The following is an 18594-nucleotide window of genomic DNA, read 5'->3' as shown; positions in this document are numbered from 1 at the left end:
GAAATGGTTTGAGTTCCTTTTTGTATACACTTGAAAGTCAAACTTAGCTGAATGCTGCTGGTTTCCCCGTCGGTGCTGATAGAAGAAATCGACGATCAGGATCACTGGTATCTCTCGAATACAAAACGTAACTGGTCTCCGAACTGGAAACCGGAGACGGAGTAGGAATAGGAAACAACCCACAGGTAACACACCTGGAAAGTAAGATGTTGTCTAATTTTATGCACTCACGGCTTAATCAACAGTTTCTCTCATCCGTGACATCACAAACTGACTTGCAGGGTTATGACACCCTCATACGATCCATTCTCTCTACGATTCATAGACTCAACACCAACAATCAATCCAACAACAATAATTTCCTAGTAACTTCTATTCAACATCAGGGCTAATTAGGGTTAATTAATGCATCAATGCATTAGCAAAACAATGAAATGGTCACCAGTTCGGAAATGAATAACCCATCACAAATATACGTACCCTAACGGTGTAAGAACATGATGAACACGACTATAGGGACCCAAAACTCGAGGGTGTCCGGCTTAGCAACTGGAGCGTCGCCATCCTTTTCTCCCAGGCCGCCGCCGCTCCAACGCTCGTCGCCCGACCGCCGACTCCTCTTCTCTCTCTGGACCCGCTTGGTCTGCATCTCATACAGCCCCTAGCCTCGCGCCCGACGACTTCTACATCTTCGTGAGGCCTTCGCCGCTAATTCTCATCTCCTCCGGCTTGTGTCGCTTCTGAACTTGACTCTAACGTTCACAGAACAGAACTTCTCGCTTGCCGTGCGTTCGCCAACTGATATCCTTGCCTCGAGTTGGATGTGCCGTTCACTTGACGACCAACCGACTAGCCTCACACTTACGTGGCTTTATCAGAATCGCTGCCCAATCATAATGTTGTCGCTACCTGCGGCCTTTGAACTGACCTGTCTGTTTCCAAGTTCCCAACAAAATGATATGACGTCATTCATGAACTGACGTATTTCCGTTCCGGTCTTGGTTATCCTTACAATGCACAGGCACTTGCTATATTACATTTGATAAAACATAGAAAAAAACCACTACAGTTATTTATTCAATCTTATTTCACAACAAAATAATATCCAACCCTAACAAAACAATACACATAGAGTCGCTGGACATGGATTCACGTAATTTTACGTGACACTTTAGAGTGATCATAGAGAGAGATGTGTGTAACCTTTAGAGTGATCAAAGAGAGAGATGTGTGTAGCCTTTAGAGTGATCATAGTGAGAGATGTGTGTAGCCTTTAGATTGATCAAAGAGAGAGATGTGTGTAGTCTTAGGAGTGATCAAAGAGAGAGAGAGAGAGAGAGAGAGAGAGAGAGAGAGAGAGAGAGAGAGAGAGAGAGAGAGAGAGAGAGAGAGAGAGAGAGAGAGAGAGAGAGAGAGAGAGATGTGTGTAGTCTTAGGAGTGATCAAAGAGAGAGACGTGCGTAGCATTTAAAGTGATCAAAGAAAGATATATGTGTAGCCTTTGGCGTGATGAAAGAGAGAGATGTGTGTAGTATTAGGAGTGATTATAGTGAGATATGTGTGTAGCCTTTGGAGTGATCACAGGGAGATATGTGTGTAGCCTTTGGAGTAATTATATTGAGATATGTGTGTAGTATTTTGAGTGATAACAGGGAGAGATGTGTATAGCCTTTAGAGTGACGAGAGGGAAAGATGTGTGTAGCCTTTCAAGTGATCATAGGGAGAGATGTGTGTAGCCTTTCAAGTGATCATAGGGAGAGATGTGTGTAGCCTTTATAGTGATCAGAGGGAGAAATGTGTGTAGTCTTTGGAGTGGTCATATTGAGAGATGTGTGTAGTCTTTGGAGTAATCACAGTGAGAGATGTGTGTAGCCTTTGGAGTGATCAGATTAATATCTGTGTGTCGCTTTTGGAGTGTTCACATGTAGAGGTGTGTGTAGCCTTTCGAGTGATCACAAGGAGAGATGTGTGTAGCCTTTTGGAGTGATCAGAGAGAGAGAGAGATGTGTGTAGTCTTTGGAGTGATGAAAGATAAAGATGTGTGTAGCCTTTGGAGTGATCAGATTGAGATATGTTTGTAGCCTTTGGAGTGACTAAAGAGAAAGATGTGTGTAGCCTTTGGAGTAATCACAGTGAGAGATGTGTGTAGCCTTTGGAGTGATCAGATTAATATCTGTGTGTCGCTTTTGGAGTGTTCACATGTAGAGGTGTGTGTAGCCTTTCGAGTGATCACAAGGAGAGATGTGTGTAGCCTTTTGGAGTGATCAGAGAGAGAGAGAGATGTGTGTAGTCTTTGGAGTGATGAAAGATAAAGATGTGTGTAGCCTTTGGAGTGATCAGATTGAGATATGTTTGTAGCCTTTGGAGTGACTAAAGAGAAAGATGTGTGTAGCCTTTGGAGTAATCACAGTGAGAGATGTGTGTAGCCTTTAGAGGGATAACAAGGAGAGATGTGTGTAGCATTTGGAGTGATCACAGGGAGAGATGTGTGTAGCCTTTAGAGTGATTATAGAGAGAGATGTGTGTAGCCTTTGGAGTGATTATAGAGAGAGATGTGTGTAGCCTTTCGAGTGATTATAGAGAGATATGTGTGTAGTCTTTAGAGTGATCAAAGAGAGAGAGATGTGTGTAGCTTTTAGAGTGATCAAAGAGAGAGATGTGTGTAGCATTTGGAGTGATCACAGGGAGAGATGTGTGTAGCCTTTAGAGTGATCAAAGAGAGAGAGATGTGTGTAGTCTTTGGAGTGATCAAAGAGAGAGATGTGTTTAGCCTTATGAATGATCATAGTGAGAGATGTGTGTAGCCTTTGGAGTGATCATAGTTAGAGATGTGTGTAGTCTTTAGAGTGATTAGAGGGAGAGATGTGTGTAGCCTTTGGAATGATCAAAGAGAGCTATGTGTGTAGTCTTTGGAGTGATCAGAGGGAGAGATGACTGTGTGTAGCCTTTGGAGAGATTAAAGTCAATTAGTAACCCGAGATATTATGGCGACATAATGTGTTTTCAAATAAACCGACACACACTATCCAGATTACTAAGGCTATTCCGACCTTCACTCTTATCACATGCACTAAGGAAATTAGAAAGAGTAGACACATGGTTATATATCGGAGATAATGACATGCATGAACATATGGGGATAGAGTTGATTAAGACACACGTGTAACCATGACGATAACGACATTACATAATTATACCCATGCGGATAGAGTTGATACAGCCACACGTGTAACCATGGAGATAATAGCATACATGTACTCATCCGGATAGAGTTGATACAGCCACACGTGTTACCATTTAGTTAATGACATACATGTACCGATGGGGATATAGTTGATACAGTCACACGTGTTACCATTTAGTTAATGACATACATGTACTCATCCGGATAGAGTTGATACAGCCACACGTGTAACCATGGAGATAATAGCGAGATTTAAGAAACAGCACGTTTCGTTTTGCAGCTCGTTTCGTTTGGTGAATGAGTCACCCCGCGAAACGGAACGTGTAACGAGACGGCATAGGCCGCAGACAAGATTTAGATGTATTCACGTTTCGTTTCGGAATGAAAGGCCGGGCATGGCAGGATATGATCCGCTGACTGGGCATGGCATAATTTCAACTCCACGAGTCAATAAAGGATTGACATACTCGCATTGCACGCACAAGAGCTTCACATTTTTCAATTCATGCACCTGATCACATACGAAGCCAGAATAAAAATTCGATGCGATGACCTACTTCTGCTTCGCCATTTGCTTTCTCACCATGAAGTTGGATAAATGTACCAGGATCAGCACCCTTCAAAATATTTCAGTTCACAACAGTTGTCTACCTCCAATGAACACATTCTCAGCGCTGAAAGACTGTGAAAGGGTTGATGAATCTAGCAATGCATAAAATGGCCAACAAATAAAACTGTTAGTGTGCAAAAATACTCACAAAAGTTGACGAAATATTGTTCGTTTTTTGGGGGTGGAAAACGTGACTGCGTTTTGACGTTCCACGTTCCGTTTCAGTTGACCTTCACCTTTCCAGCGAGAGACCCCCGAAATAATGACGTTTACCACAACTTCAAAACGAAACGTCCCAACGTTTCGTTTCTTAAATCTCCGTAATAGCATACATGTACTCATCCGGATAGAGTTGATACAGCCACACGTGTTACCATTTAGTTAATGACATACATGTACCGATGGGGATATAGTTGATACAGCCACACGTGTTACCATTTAGTTAATGACATACATGTACCGATGGGGATATAGTTGATACAGTCACACGTGTTACCATTTAGTTAATGACATACATGTACCGATGGGGATATAGTTGATACAGTCACACGTGTTACCATTTAGTTAATGACATACATGTACCGATGGGGATATAGTTGATACAGCCACACGTGTTACCATTTAGTTAATGACATACCTGTATATGGGGATACAGTTGATACAGCCACACGTGTTACCATTTAGTTAATGACATACCTGTATATGGGGATATAGTTGATCAAGACACACGTGTTACCATTTAGTTAATGACATACATGTACCGATGGGGATATAGTTGATACAGCCACACGTGTTACCATTTAGTTAATGACATACATGTACCGATGGGGATATAGTTGATACAGCCACACGTGTTACCATTTAGTTAATGACATACATGTACCGATGGGGATATAGTTGATACAGCCACACGTGTTACCATTTAGTTAATGACATACATGTACCGATGGGGATATAGTTGATACAGCCACACGTGTTACCATTTAGTTAATGACATACATGTACCGATGGGGATATAGTTGATACAGCCACACGTGTTACCATTTAGTTAATGACATACCTGTATATGGGGATACAGTTGATACAGCCACACGTGTTACCATTTAGTTAATGACATACATGTACCGATGGGGATATAGTTGATACAGTCACACGTGTTACCATTTAGTTAATGACATACATGTACCGATGGGGATACAGTTGATACAGCCACACGTGTTACCATTTAGTTAATGACATACATGTACCGATGGGGATATAGTTGATCAAGACACACGTGTTACCATTTAGTTAATGACATACATGTACCGATGGGGATATAGTTGATCAAGACACACGTGTTACCATTTAGTTAATGACATACATGTACCGATGGGGATATAGTTGATCAAGACACACGTGTTACCATTTAGTTAATGACATACATGTACCGATGGGGATATAGTTGATCAAGACACACGTGTTACCATTTAGTTAATGACATACATGTACCGATGGGGATATAGTTGATCAAGACACACGTGTTACCATTTAGTTAATGACATACATGTACCGATGGGGATATAGTTGATCAAGACACACGTGTTACCATTTAGTTAATGACATACATGTACCGATGGGGATATAGTTGATCAAGACACACGTGTTACCATTTAGTTAATGACATACATGTACCGATGGGGATATAGTTGATCAAGACACACGTGTAACCTTGGAGATAATGACATACATGTGCATACCTGTATATGGGGATAGAGCTGATACAGCCACACGTGTTACCATGGAGATAATGACATACATGTGCATACCTGTATATGGGGATAGAGCTGATACAGCCACACGTGTGACCATGGCGATAATGACATACATGTGCATACCTGTATATGGGGATAGAGCTGATACAGCCACACGTGTGACCATGGAGATAATGACATACATGTGCATACCTGTATATGGGGATAGAGCTGATACAGCCACACGTGTGACCATGGCGATAATGACATGCATGTGCATACCTGTATATGGGGATAGAGCTGATACAGCCACACGTGTGACCATGGAGATAATGACATACATGTGCATACCTGTATATGGGGATAGAGCTGATACAGCCACACGTGTGACCATGGCGATAATGACATGCATGTGCATACCTGTATATGGGGATAGAGCTGATACAGCCACACGTGTTACCATGGAGATAATGACATACATGTGCATACCTGTATATGGGGATAGAGCTGATACAGCCACACGTGTGACCATGGCGATAATGACATACATGTGCATACCTGTACATGGGGATAGAGCTGATACAGCCACACGTGTAACCATGGAGATAATGACATACATGTGCATACCTGTATATGGGGATAGAGCTGATACAGCCACACGTGTAACCATGGAGATAATGACATACATGTGCATACCTGTACATGGGGATAGAGCTGATACAGCCACACGTGTAACCATGGCGATAATGACGACACCCATGTAACTTCGGACATGATGACGACACACATGTAACTATGGTGGTGATAACGACACACATGTAACTATTGAAATGATGATGACACTCGTGTAACCATGGAGATGATGACAACACACATGTAACTTCGGACATGATGACGACACACATATAGCCATGGTGGTGATAACGACACACATGTAACTATTGAAATGATGACGTCACTCGTGTAACCGTGGAGATGACGACGACACACATGTAACTTCGGACATGATGACGACACGCATGTAACCAAGGTGATGATAACGACATACATGTAACTTTTGAGATAATGACGACACTAGTGTAACCATGGAGATGATGACGACACTCATGAAACTATGGAGATGGTGACGACATTCATGTTTCCATGGTGACGATGTGTGCAGCGGAGTGCGGACCGTGGTGCTTCAAGTGTGACGACGCCTTCCACCCCGCAGTGTGTCAGGAGGTCATCGCCTGTGGCCAACACGAGGTGCGAGCATCAATAGTGTGGGCGTGGTCTGCTTTGTGTGGGCAAGGTCTGCTTTGTGTGGGCGTGGTCTGCTTTGTGTGGGCGTGGTCTGCTTTGTGTGGGCGTGGTCTGCTTTGTGTGCGCGTGGTCTGCTTTGTGTGCGCGTGGTCTGCTTTGTGTGGGCGTGGTCTGCTTTGTGTGGGCGTGGTCTGCTTTGTGTGGGCGTGGTCTGGCATGGTCTGCTTTGTGTGGGCGCGGTCTGCTTTGTGTGGGCATGGTCTGCTTTGTGTGGGCGCGGTCTGTTTTTTTTTGGCGTGGTCTGCTTTGTGTGGGCGTGTTATGCTTTGTGTGGGCGTGGTCTGCTTTGTGTGGGCGCGGTCTGCTTTGTGTGGGCATGGTCTGCTTTGTGTGGGCGCGGTCTGTTTTGTGTGGGCGTGGTCTGCTTTGTGTGGGCGTGTTCTGCTTTGTGTGGGCGCGGTCTGTTTTGTGTGGGCGTGGTCTGCTTTGTGTGGGCGTGGTCTGCTTTGTGTGGGCATGGTCTGCTTTGTGTGGGCATGGTCTGCTTTGTGTGGGCATGGTCTGCTTTGTGTGGGCGTGGTCTGCTTTGTGTGGGCGTGGTCTGCTTTGTGTGGGCGTGGTCTGCTTTGTGTGGGCATGGTCTGCTTTGTGTGGGCGCGGTCTGCTTTGTGTGGGCATGGTCTGCTTTGTGTGGGCGTGGTCTGCTTTGTGAGGGCGCGGTCTGCTTTGTGTGGGCGCGGTCTGCTTTGTGTGGGCATGGTCTGCTTTGTGTGGGCGTGGTCTGCTTTGTGTGGGCATGGTCTGCTTTGTGTGGACGTGGTCTGCTTTGTGAGGGCGCGGTCTGCTTTGTGTGGGCGCAGTCTGCTTTGTGTGTGCGTGGTCTGCTTTGTGTGGGCGCGGTCTGCTTTGTGTGGGCGTCGCCTGCTTTGTGTGGGCGCGGTCTGCTTTGTGTGGGCGCGGTCTGCTTTGTGTGGATGCGGTTTGCTTTGTGTGGGTGTGGTCCGCTTTGTGTGGGCGTCGCCTGCTTTGTGTGGGCGTCGCCTGCTTTGTGTGGGCGCGGTCTGCTTTGTGTGGGCGTCGCCTGCTTTGTGTGGGCAAGGTCTGCTTTGTGTGGGCGTCGCCTGCTTTGTGTGGGCAAGGTCTGCTTTGTGTGGGCGTCGCCTGCTTTGTGTGGGCGCGGTCTGCTTTGTGTAGGAGCGGTCTGCTTTGTGTGGGCAAGGTCTGCTTTGTGTGGGCGTCGCCTGCTTTGTGTGGGCGTGGTCTGCTTTGTGTGGGCGTCGCCTGCTTTGTGTGGGCGCGGTCTGCTTTGTGTGGGCGTCGCCTGCTTTGTGTGGGCGCGGTCTGCTTTGTGTAGGCGCGGTCTGCTTTGTGGGGGCGCGGTCTGCTTTGTGTGGGCGCGGTCTGCTTTGTGTGGGCGTCGCCTGCTTTGTGTGGGCGTGGTCTGCTTTGTGTGGGCGTCGCCTGCTTTGTGTGGGCGCGGTCTGCTTTGTGTGGGCGTCGCCTGCTTTGTGTGGGCGCGGTCTGCTTTGTGTAGGCGCGGTCTGCTTTGTGGGGGCGCGGTCTGCTTTGTGTGGGCGCGGTCTGCTTTGTGTGGATGCGGTTTGCTTTGTGTGGGTGCGGTCCGCTTTGTGTGGGCGTCGCCTGCTTTGTGTGGGCGCGGTCTGCTTTGTGTGGGCGTCGCCTGCTTTGTGTGGGCGCGGTCTGCTTTGTGTAGGCGCGGTCTGCTTTGTGGGGGCGCGGTCTGCTTTGTGTGGGCGCGGTCTGCTTTGTGTGGGCGTCGCCTGCTTTGTGTGGGCAAGGTCTGCTTTGTGTGGGCGTCGCCTGCTTTGTGTGGGCGCGGTCTGCTTTGTGTAGGAGCGGTCTGCTTTGTGTGGGCGCGGTCTGCTTTGTGTGGGCGTCGCCTGCTTTGTGTGGGCGTGGTCTGCTTTGTGTGGGCGTCGCCTGCTTTGTGTGGGCAAGGTCTGCTTTGTGTGGGCGCGGTCTGCTTTGTGTGGGCGTCGCCTGCTTTGTGTGGGTAAGGTCTGCTATGTGTGGGCGTGGTCTGTTATATAGTAATCTGTTCCGTGTTGGTGCTTTTCGCTTTGCCTGGAATCATGGAACAGAGTAGCTATGTTACAGTGTTGCTATGTTACAGTATTGCTATGTTACACTTTTGTTATGTTACACTGTTGCTATGTTACATTATTGCTATGTTCCATAAATGCTAAGTTACAGTTTTGCGATGTTATAGTGTTGCTATGTAACAGTGTTGATATGTAACCGTGTTGCTTTGTTACAGAATTGCTATGCAGAAAAACACTCCAACAATAATGGCGCTGAGACGTTCAGCTCGGGATGTAAACCTATCGGCGTGAGTTCTTCTGCTTCCCTGCATGTCTACCAGACTGGCTAATTGCCTGGTTGACTAGATAGTTGACTAGTTGTTGTTGCAGTCTGGTGGACTGGTCGTTTGACTTGCGGGTTCGCTGTCTGGTGGACTGGTCGTTTGACTGGCTGGTTTGCTGTCTGGTGGACTGGTCGTTTGGCTGGCTGGTTCGCTGTCTGGTGGACTGGTCGTTTGACTGGCTGGTTCGCTGTCTGGTGGACTGGTCGTTTGACTGGCTGGTTTGCTGTCTGGTGGACTGGTCGTTTGACTGGCTGGTTCGCTGTCTAGTGGACTGGTCGTTTGACTGGCTGGTTTGCTGTCTGGTGGACTGGTCGTTTGACTGGCTGGTTCGCTGTCTGGTGGACTGGTCGTTTGACTGGCTGGTTCGCTGTCTAGTGGACTGGTCGTTTGACTGGCTGGTTCGCTGTCTAGTGGACTGGTCGTTTGGCTGGCTGGTTTGCTGTCTGGTGGACTGGTCGTTTGACTGGCTGGTTCGCTGTCTGGTGGACTGGTCGTTTGACTGGCTGGTTCGCTGTCTAGTGGACTGGTCGTTTGACTGGCTGGTTCGCTGTCTAGTGGACTGGTCGTTTGACTGGCTGGTTCGCTGTCTAGTGGACTGGTCGTTTGACTGGCTGGTTTGCTGTCTGGTGGACTGGTCGTTTGGCTGGCTGGTTCGCTGTCTAGTGGACTGGTCGTTTGACTGGCTGGTTTGGTGTCTGGTGGACTGGTCGTTTGACTGGCTGGTTTGCTGTCTGGTGGACTGGTCGTTTGACTGGCTGGTTCGCTGTCTGGTGGACTGGTCGTTTGACTGGCTGGTTCGCTGTCTGGTGGACTGGTCGTTTGACTGGCTGGTTTGGTGTCTGGTGGACTGGTCGTTTGGCTGGCTGGTTTGCTGTCTGGTGGACTGGTCGTTTGACTGGCTGGTTCGCTGTCTAGTGGACTGGTCGTTTGACTGGCTGGTTCGCTGTCTAGTGGACTGGTCGTTTGACTGGCTGGTTCGCTGTCTAGTGGACTGGTCGTTTGGCTGGCTGGTTTGCTGTCTGGTGGACTGGTCGTTTGACTGGCTGGTTCGCTGTCTGGTGGACTGGTCGTTTGACTGGCTGGTTCGCTGTCTAGTGGACTGGTCGTTTGACTGGCTGGTTCGCTGTCTAGTGGACTGGTCGTTTGACTGGCTGGTTCGCTGTCTAGTGGACTGGTCGTTTGACTGGCTGGTTTGCTGTCTGGTGGACTGGTCGTTTGACTGGCTGGTTCGCTGTCTGGTGGACTGGTCGTTTGACTGGCTGGTTCGCTGTCTAGTGGACTGGTCGTTTGACTGGCTGGTTCGCTGTCTAGTGGACTGGTCGTTTGGCTGGCTGGTTTGGTGTCTGGTGGACTGGTCGTTTGACTGGCTGGTTTGGTGTCTGGTGGACTGGTCGTTTGACTGGCTGGTTTGCTGTCTGGTGGACTGGTCGTTTGACTGGCTGGTTTGGTGTCTGGTGGACTGGTCGTTTGACTGGCTGGTTTGCTGTCTGGTGGACTGGTTGTTTGACTGGCTGGTTCGCTGTCTGGTGGACTGGTCGTTTGACTGGCTGGTTCGCTGTCTGGTGGACTGGTCGTTTGACTGGCTGGTTTGGTGTCTGGTGGACTGGTCGTTTGGCTGGCTGGTTTGCTGTCTGGTGGACTGGTCGTTTGACTGGCTGGTTCGCTGTCTGGTGGACTGGTCGTTTGGCTGGCTGGTTCGCTGTCTGGTGGACTGGTCGTTTGGCTGGCTGGTTTGCTGTCTGGTGGACTGGTCGTTTGACTGGCTGGTTTGCTGTCTGGTGGACTGGTCGTTTGACTGGCTGGTTTGCTGTCTGGTGGACTGGTCGTTTGGCTGGCTGGTTTGCTGTCTAGTGGACTGGTCGTTTGGCTGGCTGGTTTGCTGTCTGGTGGACTGGTCGTTTGGCTGGCTGGTTCGCTGTCTAGTGGACTGGTCGTTTGACTGGCTGGTTTGCTGTCTGGTGGACTGGTCGTTTGACTGGCTGGTTTGCTGTCTGGTGGACTGGTCGTTTGACTGGCTGGTTTGCTGTCTGGTGGACTGGTCGTTTGACTGGCTGGTTTGCTGTCTGGTGGACTGGTCGTTTGACTGGCTGGTTTGCTGTCTGGTGGACTGGTCGTTTGACTGGCTGGTTTGGTGTCTGGTGGACTGGTCGTTTGACTGACTGGTTCGCTGTCTGGTGGACTGGTCGTTTGACTGGCTGGTTTGCTGTCTGGCGGACTGGTTGTTTGACTGGCTGGTTTAAGCTTTAGTCACACACGCGATTCAATCGTTGAGATTCAATCGCGCGATTCAAACTTGAGCCGATCGCACATCACATCGTGGGCCATTGACCTGTCAAACGATGAACGATAGATGAACGATTGACTAACGATTGACGAACGATAACTCCTCACGCAAGCGGGGCGAAAGTGACGTTGCTGTCAAAGTGAACACGGCAAACGCGCTTTGCGAGAGCAGACGCTAATGTTCGAACATCGTTCTACCTTTCTAAAAAAAAAAATACCTTTCAGCATTACGCCTTTGCAAGAAATAAAGTTCCCAGACAGTTGCAATTAATGTTTCCCGACCGCTGTACACGCCTAAAACGTCTCCATTATACCTGAGTAAGAAACTGTTCTTCCAAAAAGATTTGAATCGACAAAGAGACGCTGTCAGCCACTGCCCGCCATTATTTTACGTCACGGCGTGAAGGCCGCAACGACGCGTTCTGATTGGCTCTCCCCCTGCGATTGACTGACGACTGGGTCGCAGGAATAGAGCAAATTCTAAAGCTCAAAGCTACGAGAGATTAGCATGGGACTGAGTCGCAGACTTGTCGTAGCTATTTTCCACGACTCAGTCGCCCTTGTGACTGGGTAAATCTCACGATTAAATCGCAATGTGTGATGTACACTGTGTGATGTGTGATTTACATTGTGTAATGTGTGATGTACAATAGGTGATGTACAATGTGTGATGTACACCATGTGATGTGTAATGTACAATGTGTGGCGTGTGATGTACAATGTGCGGTGTACAATGTGTGATGTACACTGTGTGATGTACAATATGTGATGTGCACTGTGTGGTGTGTGATATACAGTGTGTGGTGTACAATGTGCGGTGTACAGTGCGTGATGTACAATGTGTGATGTACAATGTGTGATGTACAATGGGTGATGTACAGTGTGTGATGTACAATGTGCGATGTGCACTGTGTGATGTACACTATGTGATGTACAATGTGTGATGTACACTGTGTAATGTACAATGTGTGATGTACACTGTGTGATTTACATTGTATGATGTACGCTGTAAGGTGTACAGTGTGTGATGTATAATGTGTGATGTACAATGTGTGGTGTATACTATGTGATGTACAATGTGCGATGTACATTGTGTGATGTACATTGTGTGATGGACACTGTGTGATGGACACTGTGTGATGTGTGATATACAATGCGTGATGTACACTATGTTATGTACACGATGTGATGTACACTGGGTGATGTAAACTGTGTGATGTGCAATGTGTGATGCACAATGTATGATGTACAATGTGGGGTGTACACTGTGTGATGTACACTGTGGGATGTACACTGTGTGATGGACACTGTGTGATGGACACTGTGTGATGAACAATGTTTGATGTACACTGTGTGATGAACAATGTGTGATGTACTATGTGTGATGGAATCTGTGTGATGGACACTGTGTGATGTGTGATATACAATGCGTGATGAAGACTGTGTGATGTACACTATGTTATGCACACGATGTGATGTACACTGGGTGATGTACACTGTGTGATGGACACTGGGTGATGTAAACTGTGTGATGTACACTGTGTGATGGACACTATGTTATGTACACGATGTGATGTACACTGGGTGATGTACACTGTGTGATGGACACTGGGTGATGTAAACTGTGTGATGTACACTGGGTGATGTACACTGTGTGATGGACACTGGGTGATGTAAACTGTGTGATGTACACTGGGTGATGTAAACTGTGTGATGTACACTGTGTGATGGACACTGTGTAATGTACAATGTGTGATGTACATTGCGTGATGTACAATGTGTGATGGACACTGTGTGATGGACACTGTGTGATCAAGAATGTGTGATGTACACTGTGTGATGTACACTATGTGATGGACACTGTGTGATGTGCACTGTGTGATGTACACTGTGTGATGTACAATGTGTGATGGACACTGTGTAATGTACACTGTGTGATGTACAATGTGTGATGTACAATGTGTGATGTACAATGTGTTATGGACACTGTGCGATAAACAATGTGTGATGTACAATATGTGATTCTTTCTTTCTTTCTTTATTTGGTGTTTAACGTCGTTTTCAACCACGAAGGTTATATCGCGACGAACAATATGTGATGAACAAGGAGTGATGTACACTGTGTGATGGACACTGTGTGATATACACTGTGTGATGTACACTGTGTGATGTACACTGTGTGATGGACACTGTATGATGGACACTGTGTGATATACACTGTGTGATATACAATGCGTGATGTACAATGTGTGATGTACACTGTGTGATGTACACTATGTGATGGACACTGTGTGATGGACACTGTGTGATATGTGATATACAGTGTGTGATGAACACTGTGTGATGTTCACTATGTGATGTACACTGTGTGATGTACAATGTGTGATGTACACTGTGCGATACACAATGTGTAATGTACACTATGTGATGTGTGATGTACACTGTATGATGTGCACTGTGTGATGTACAATGTGTGATATACAATGTGTGATGTACACCGTGTGATGTTCACTATGTCATGAACACTGTGTGATGTACATTGTGTGATGTGTAATGTACACTATGTGATGTGTGATGTACACTGTATGATGTGCACTGTGTGATGTACAATGTGTGATGTACACTATGTTATATACACTCTGTGATGTACACCGTGTGATGTACACTTTGTGGTGTATGATGTACACTGTGTGATGTACATTGTGTGATGTACACAGTGTGATGTACACTGTTGGATGTGTGATGTGTGATTTACACTATGCAATGTGTGATGTGTGATGTGTGATGTACACTGTGTAATTTGTGATGTGTGATATACACTGTGTGACGCGCACTGTGTGGTGTACACTGCGTGATGGATGATGTGTGATGTACACTGTGTGATGTACAATTTGTGATATACAATTTGTGATATATGATGTGTGATGTACACTGTGTGATGTACATTGTGTGATGTACATTGTGTGATGTACAATATGCGATATATACTGTGTGATGTACAGTGTGTGATGTACACTGTGTAATGTACATTGTGTGATGTACAATATGCGATATATACTGTGTGATGTACATTGTGTGATGTACACTGTGTGATGTACACTGTGTGATGTACATTGTGTGATGTACATTGTGTGATGTACAATGTGTGATGTACACTGTGTGATGTACACTGTGTGATGTACACTGTGTGATGTACATTGTGTGATGTACACTGTGTGATGTACATTGTGTGATGTACACTGTGTGATGCAGACAGTGCAATGTACACTGTGTGATGTACACTGTGTGATGTACACTGTGTGATGTACAATGTGTGATGTACACTGTGTGATGTACACTGTGTGATGTACATTGTGTGATGAACATTGTGTGATGTACACTGTGTGATGTACACTGTGTGATGTACACTGTGTGATGTACACTGCGTGGTGTACACTGTGTATTGTACACTGTGTGATGTGGGATGTACACTGAGTGGTGTACACTGTGTGATGTGTGGTGTACACTGTGTGATGTACATTGTGTGGTGTGTGATGTACACTGTGTGATGAACATTGTGTAATGTACACTGTGTGATGGACACTGTGTGGTGTGTGATGTACACTGTGTGATGAACATTGTGTAATGTACACTGTGTGATGGACACTGTGTGGTGTGTGATGTACACCGTGTGATGTACACTTTGTGGTGTATGATGTACACTGTGTGAGGTAGACAGTGTGATGTAGACTGTGTGATGTACACTGTGTGATGTACATTGTGTGATGTACACAGTGTGATGTACACTGTTGGATGTGTGATGTGTGATTTACACTGTGTGATGTACACTGTGTGGTGTGTGATGTACACTGTGTGATGTACACTGTGTGGTGTGTGATGTACACTGTGTGATGTACACTGTGTGATGAACATTGTGTAATGTACATTGTGTAAAGTACACTGTGTGATGTGTGATGTACACTGTGTGATGTACACTGTGTGGTGTGTGATGTACAGTGTGTGATGTACATTGTGTAATGTACATTGTGTGATGTACAATATGTGATGAACAAGGAGTGATGTACACTGTGTGATGTACACTGTGTGATGGACACTCTGTGATGGACACTGTGTGATATACACTGTGTGATGTACACTGTGTGATGTACACTGTGTGATGGACACTGTATGATGGACACTGTGTATTGTACACTGTGTGATGTGGGATGTACACTGAGTGGTGTACACTGTGTGATATACACTGCGTGATGTATAATGTGTGATGTAAACTGGGTGATGTACACTGTGTTATGTACATTGTATGATGTGTGGTGTACAATGTGTGGCGTACACTGTGTGATGTACAATGTGTGATGTACAATATGTGATGTACACTGTGTGATGTACACTGTGTGATGTACATTGTGTGATGTACATTGTGTGATGAACATTGTGTGATGTACACTGTGTGATGTACAATGTGTGATGTACACTGTGTGATGTATAATGTGTGATGTATACTGTGTGATGGACAATGTGTGATGTACACTGTGTGATGTATAATGTGTGATGTACACTGTGTGATGGCCACTGTGTGATGGACAATGTGTGATGTACACTGTGTGATGTACAATGTGTGATGTACACTGTGTGATGTATAATGTGTGATGTATACTGTGTGATGGACAATGTGTGATGTACACTGTGTGATGTATAATGTGTGATGTACACTGTGTGATGGCCACTGTGTGATGGACAATGTGTGATGTACACTGTGTGATATACACTGCGTGATGTATAATGTGTGATGTAAACTGGGTGATGTACACTGTGTTATGTACATTGTGTGGTGTACAATGTGTGGCGTACACTGTGTGATGTACAATGTGTGATGTAAACTGTGCGATGTTTTATGTGTGATGTGTGATTTGTGATGCACACTGTATTATGTGTTTTGTGGGATTTGTTATGTGCACGGTGTTATGTGTGTTGTACACATTGTGATGTCCACTGTTTGATGTACACTCTGTGTTGTACTCTGTGAGATGAACATTGTGTGATGTAGAATATGTGATGTACACTGTGTGATGTACAATGTGTGCTGTACACTGTGTGATGTACAATATGTGATGCACAATGTGTGATGTGCTATGCACACTGTATGATGTGTGATGTACACTGTGTGTTGTGTGATGCATGGTGTGTGATGTGTTATTTGTGATCTACACTGTGTGATGCGTGATGTGTGATCCACACTTTCTGATGTTTTATGTGTGATCTACACTGTATGATGTGTGATGTGTGATCCCAGCAAACACACAACGTGAATACGACGTTGCGAAAATGTGAATTTTTCGTGTCATTAGCAACGTTGCGAACTTTACGTGAAATTTACGTTGAGCCAACCAAAAAACGCAACGTAAAACCAACGTTGTGTCATTGTGAGATTTTGATGTTCTTTCGACGTTGTAATACAACGTAAATTTTACGTGAATTTCACGTTGCATTTTGGTGTCTTACAAATGTTGCGAAGATTACGTGAAATTTACGTGGATCCAACCAAAAAACACAACGTGAAAGCAACGTTGCGTTACAGTTGTGTTTTTTTGTTTTTTACACGTTGGTACATAACGTAAATTTCACGTGGATTCCACCTTAAAAAGCAACGTAAAATCGACGTTGTATTATTGTGATTTTCTGGTGTTCGAACAACGTTGGTATACTCACGTGATTTTCACGTGAAATTCACGTGATTTAAAAACAAAAGTTAGTTTGATACAACAAACGTTCCTACAACGTAGTTTCAACGTAAACACACAACGTTGGGGTTTGATTGATTGCCAACGTGCCCTCAACGTGAAATCCACAACGTAAATCCTACGTCAGTCATTACCAATTTTTCACCTGCACGGTTTCGTATCGTTTATCAAAGAAATGTATATATATATATAAAGCCTTTGAAAATTACGTAAGGTGAACAGATTTTCAAATACAGGAGATAGATATGTGCGAAACTATCACCGAATAACAAATGACTCAGTCAGACGTTATGAAATTAAGCGCCGATGTACCGCGCAATGTATTTGATTGCTTAATTTGGCGTTCCAAATGCGTCCGGTTACATTTTCTGGCATCATTAATGCATCAACGAGAATTGAAAAGTAATGCTAAAAATATAATTGTGTACGTTTAAAGTTGATCTACTGTGCTCATCAAACCTCTTGTTGTATTTTGTAAATTGGCGAGAGGGGGGCAGAATACATGAACCTAATCTCTGTGATTGTCTATACGTGCGTGTGTGCGTGTGTGTGTGTGTGTGTGTGTGTGTGTGTGTGTGTGTGACATCAGTTTGTGTATGTGTGTGTGTGTCACATCAGTTTGTGTATGTGTGTTTGTGGGTGGCTGTGTGTGTATATGTGTGTGTGTGTGTGTGTGTGTGCGTGCGTGCGTGCGTGTGTGTGTGTGTGATTGTGTTTGTGTCCCTCGGCGCGTGACAATATATCTGCCAATAAGTTGAACTAAAACAGGGTTCAAGTGGGAATTACACCTGAAAAAGCAGGAAGGGAGCAGAATACATGTTATGAACTCCGTTATTTATTGTTTGAAATGTTATAACCTGGGAGAAGTCACCCTCGCACCCCGTCCTTAGTTTCTCTTGACCTACCTTTGAAGTATTCTTGAGGACATGACTAGACTACCCGATTGCGCCCATTGCACGGCAAAAGAGAGCGCCGTTCCACCCGGCCGATTCCGCTATAGACGTCACGCGTCCAAGGGAGGTAATTTTCGAGCCAGCTGCATTGACTCAGCCAAGAACGCAAACTTTCTTCGATTAAAGGCATTGTAGCATGTCTAAAATCATAGGAATTGTGTTATCAAGCTTTTAAAATCACCAAGTTACTTTTAAGAATAGTTTCAGTTATATGCGAACTCATTCTGCTGAACGGATTTTGAGAGCCAGTGCCCATGCAACAGCCTTTAAATGCACCTCTTTCCTTTTTTCATGTTCTTTTATGGTTTGCCGATTTTGTTAACATTTTTGCATTCATGATGAAGATTTTATGGTGACTGTACAGAAATGTACGTCTTCTAGTTTCTAACCTTCCAAAAATTGGGGCTGGGGGTCGGGGGAGAGAGAGAGAGAGAGAGAGAGAGAAAGAGAGAGAGAGAGAGA

General features: G+C 45.5%; 1 protein-coding gene across 1 annotated transcript; it reads right to left on the bottom strand.

The window, feature by feature from the left end:
* Window positions 1–1351: 1351 nt before the first annotated feature.
* On the bottom strand, window positions 1352–17554 carry LOC138955941 (mucin-1-like; the record flags this gene model as incomplete). Its single annotated transcript, XM_070327434.1, has 4 exons — window positions 17543–17554; window positions 9231–11399; window positions 6771–8796; window positions 1352–1431 (listed from the first exon to the last, which is right to left on the bottom strand). Coding segments are annotated over exons 1-4 (4287 nt in total), but the record flags the coding sequence as incomplete, so codon positions are not given.
* Between the last annotated feature and the right edge of the window lie 1040 nt (window positions 17555–18594).

Source organism: Littorina saxatilis, unplaced genomic scaffold (assembly GCF_037325665.1).
Source record: "Littorina saxatilis isolate snail1 unplaced genomic scaffold, US_GU_Lsax_2.0 scaffold_851, whole genome shotgun sequence".
Lineage (NCBI taxonomy): Eukaryota > Metazoa > Mollusca > Gastropoda > Littorinimorpha > Littorinidae > Littorina > Littorina saxatilis.
The sequence above is the reverse complement of the archived record's forward strand: the minus strand, read 5'-3'. Positions and strand labels throughout refer to the sequence as shown.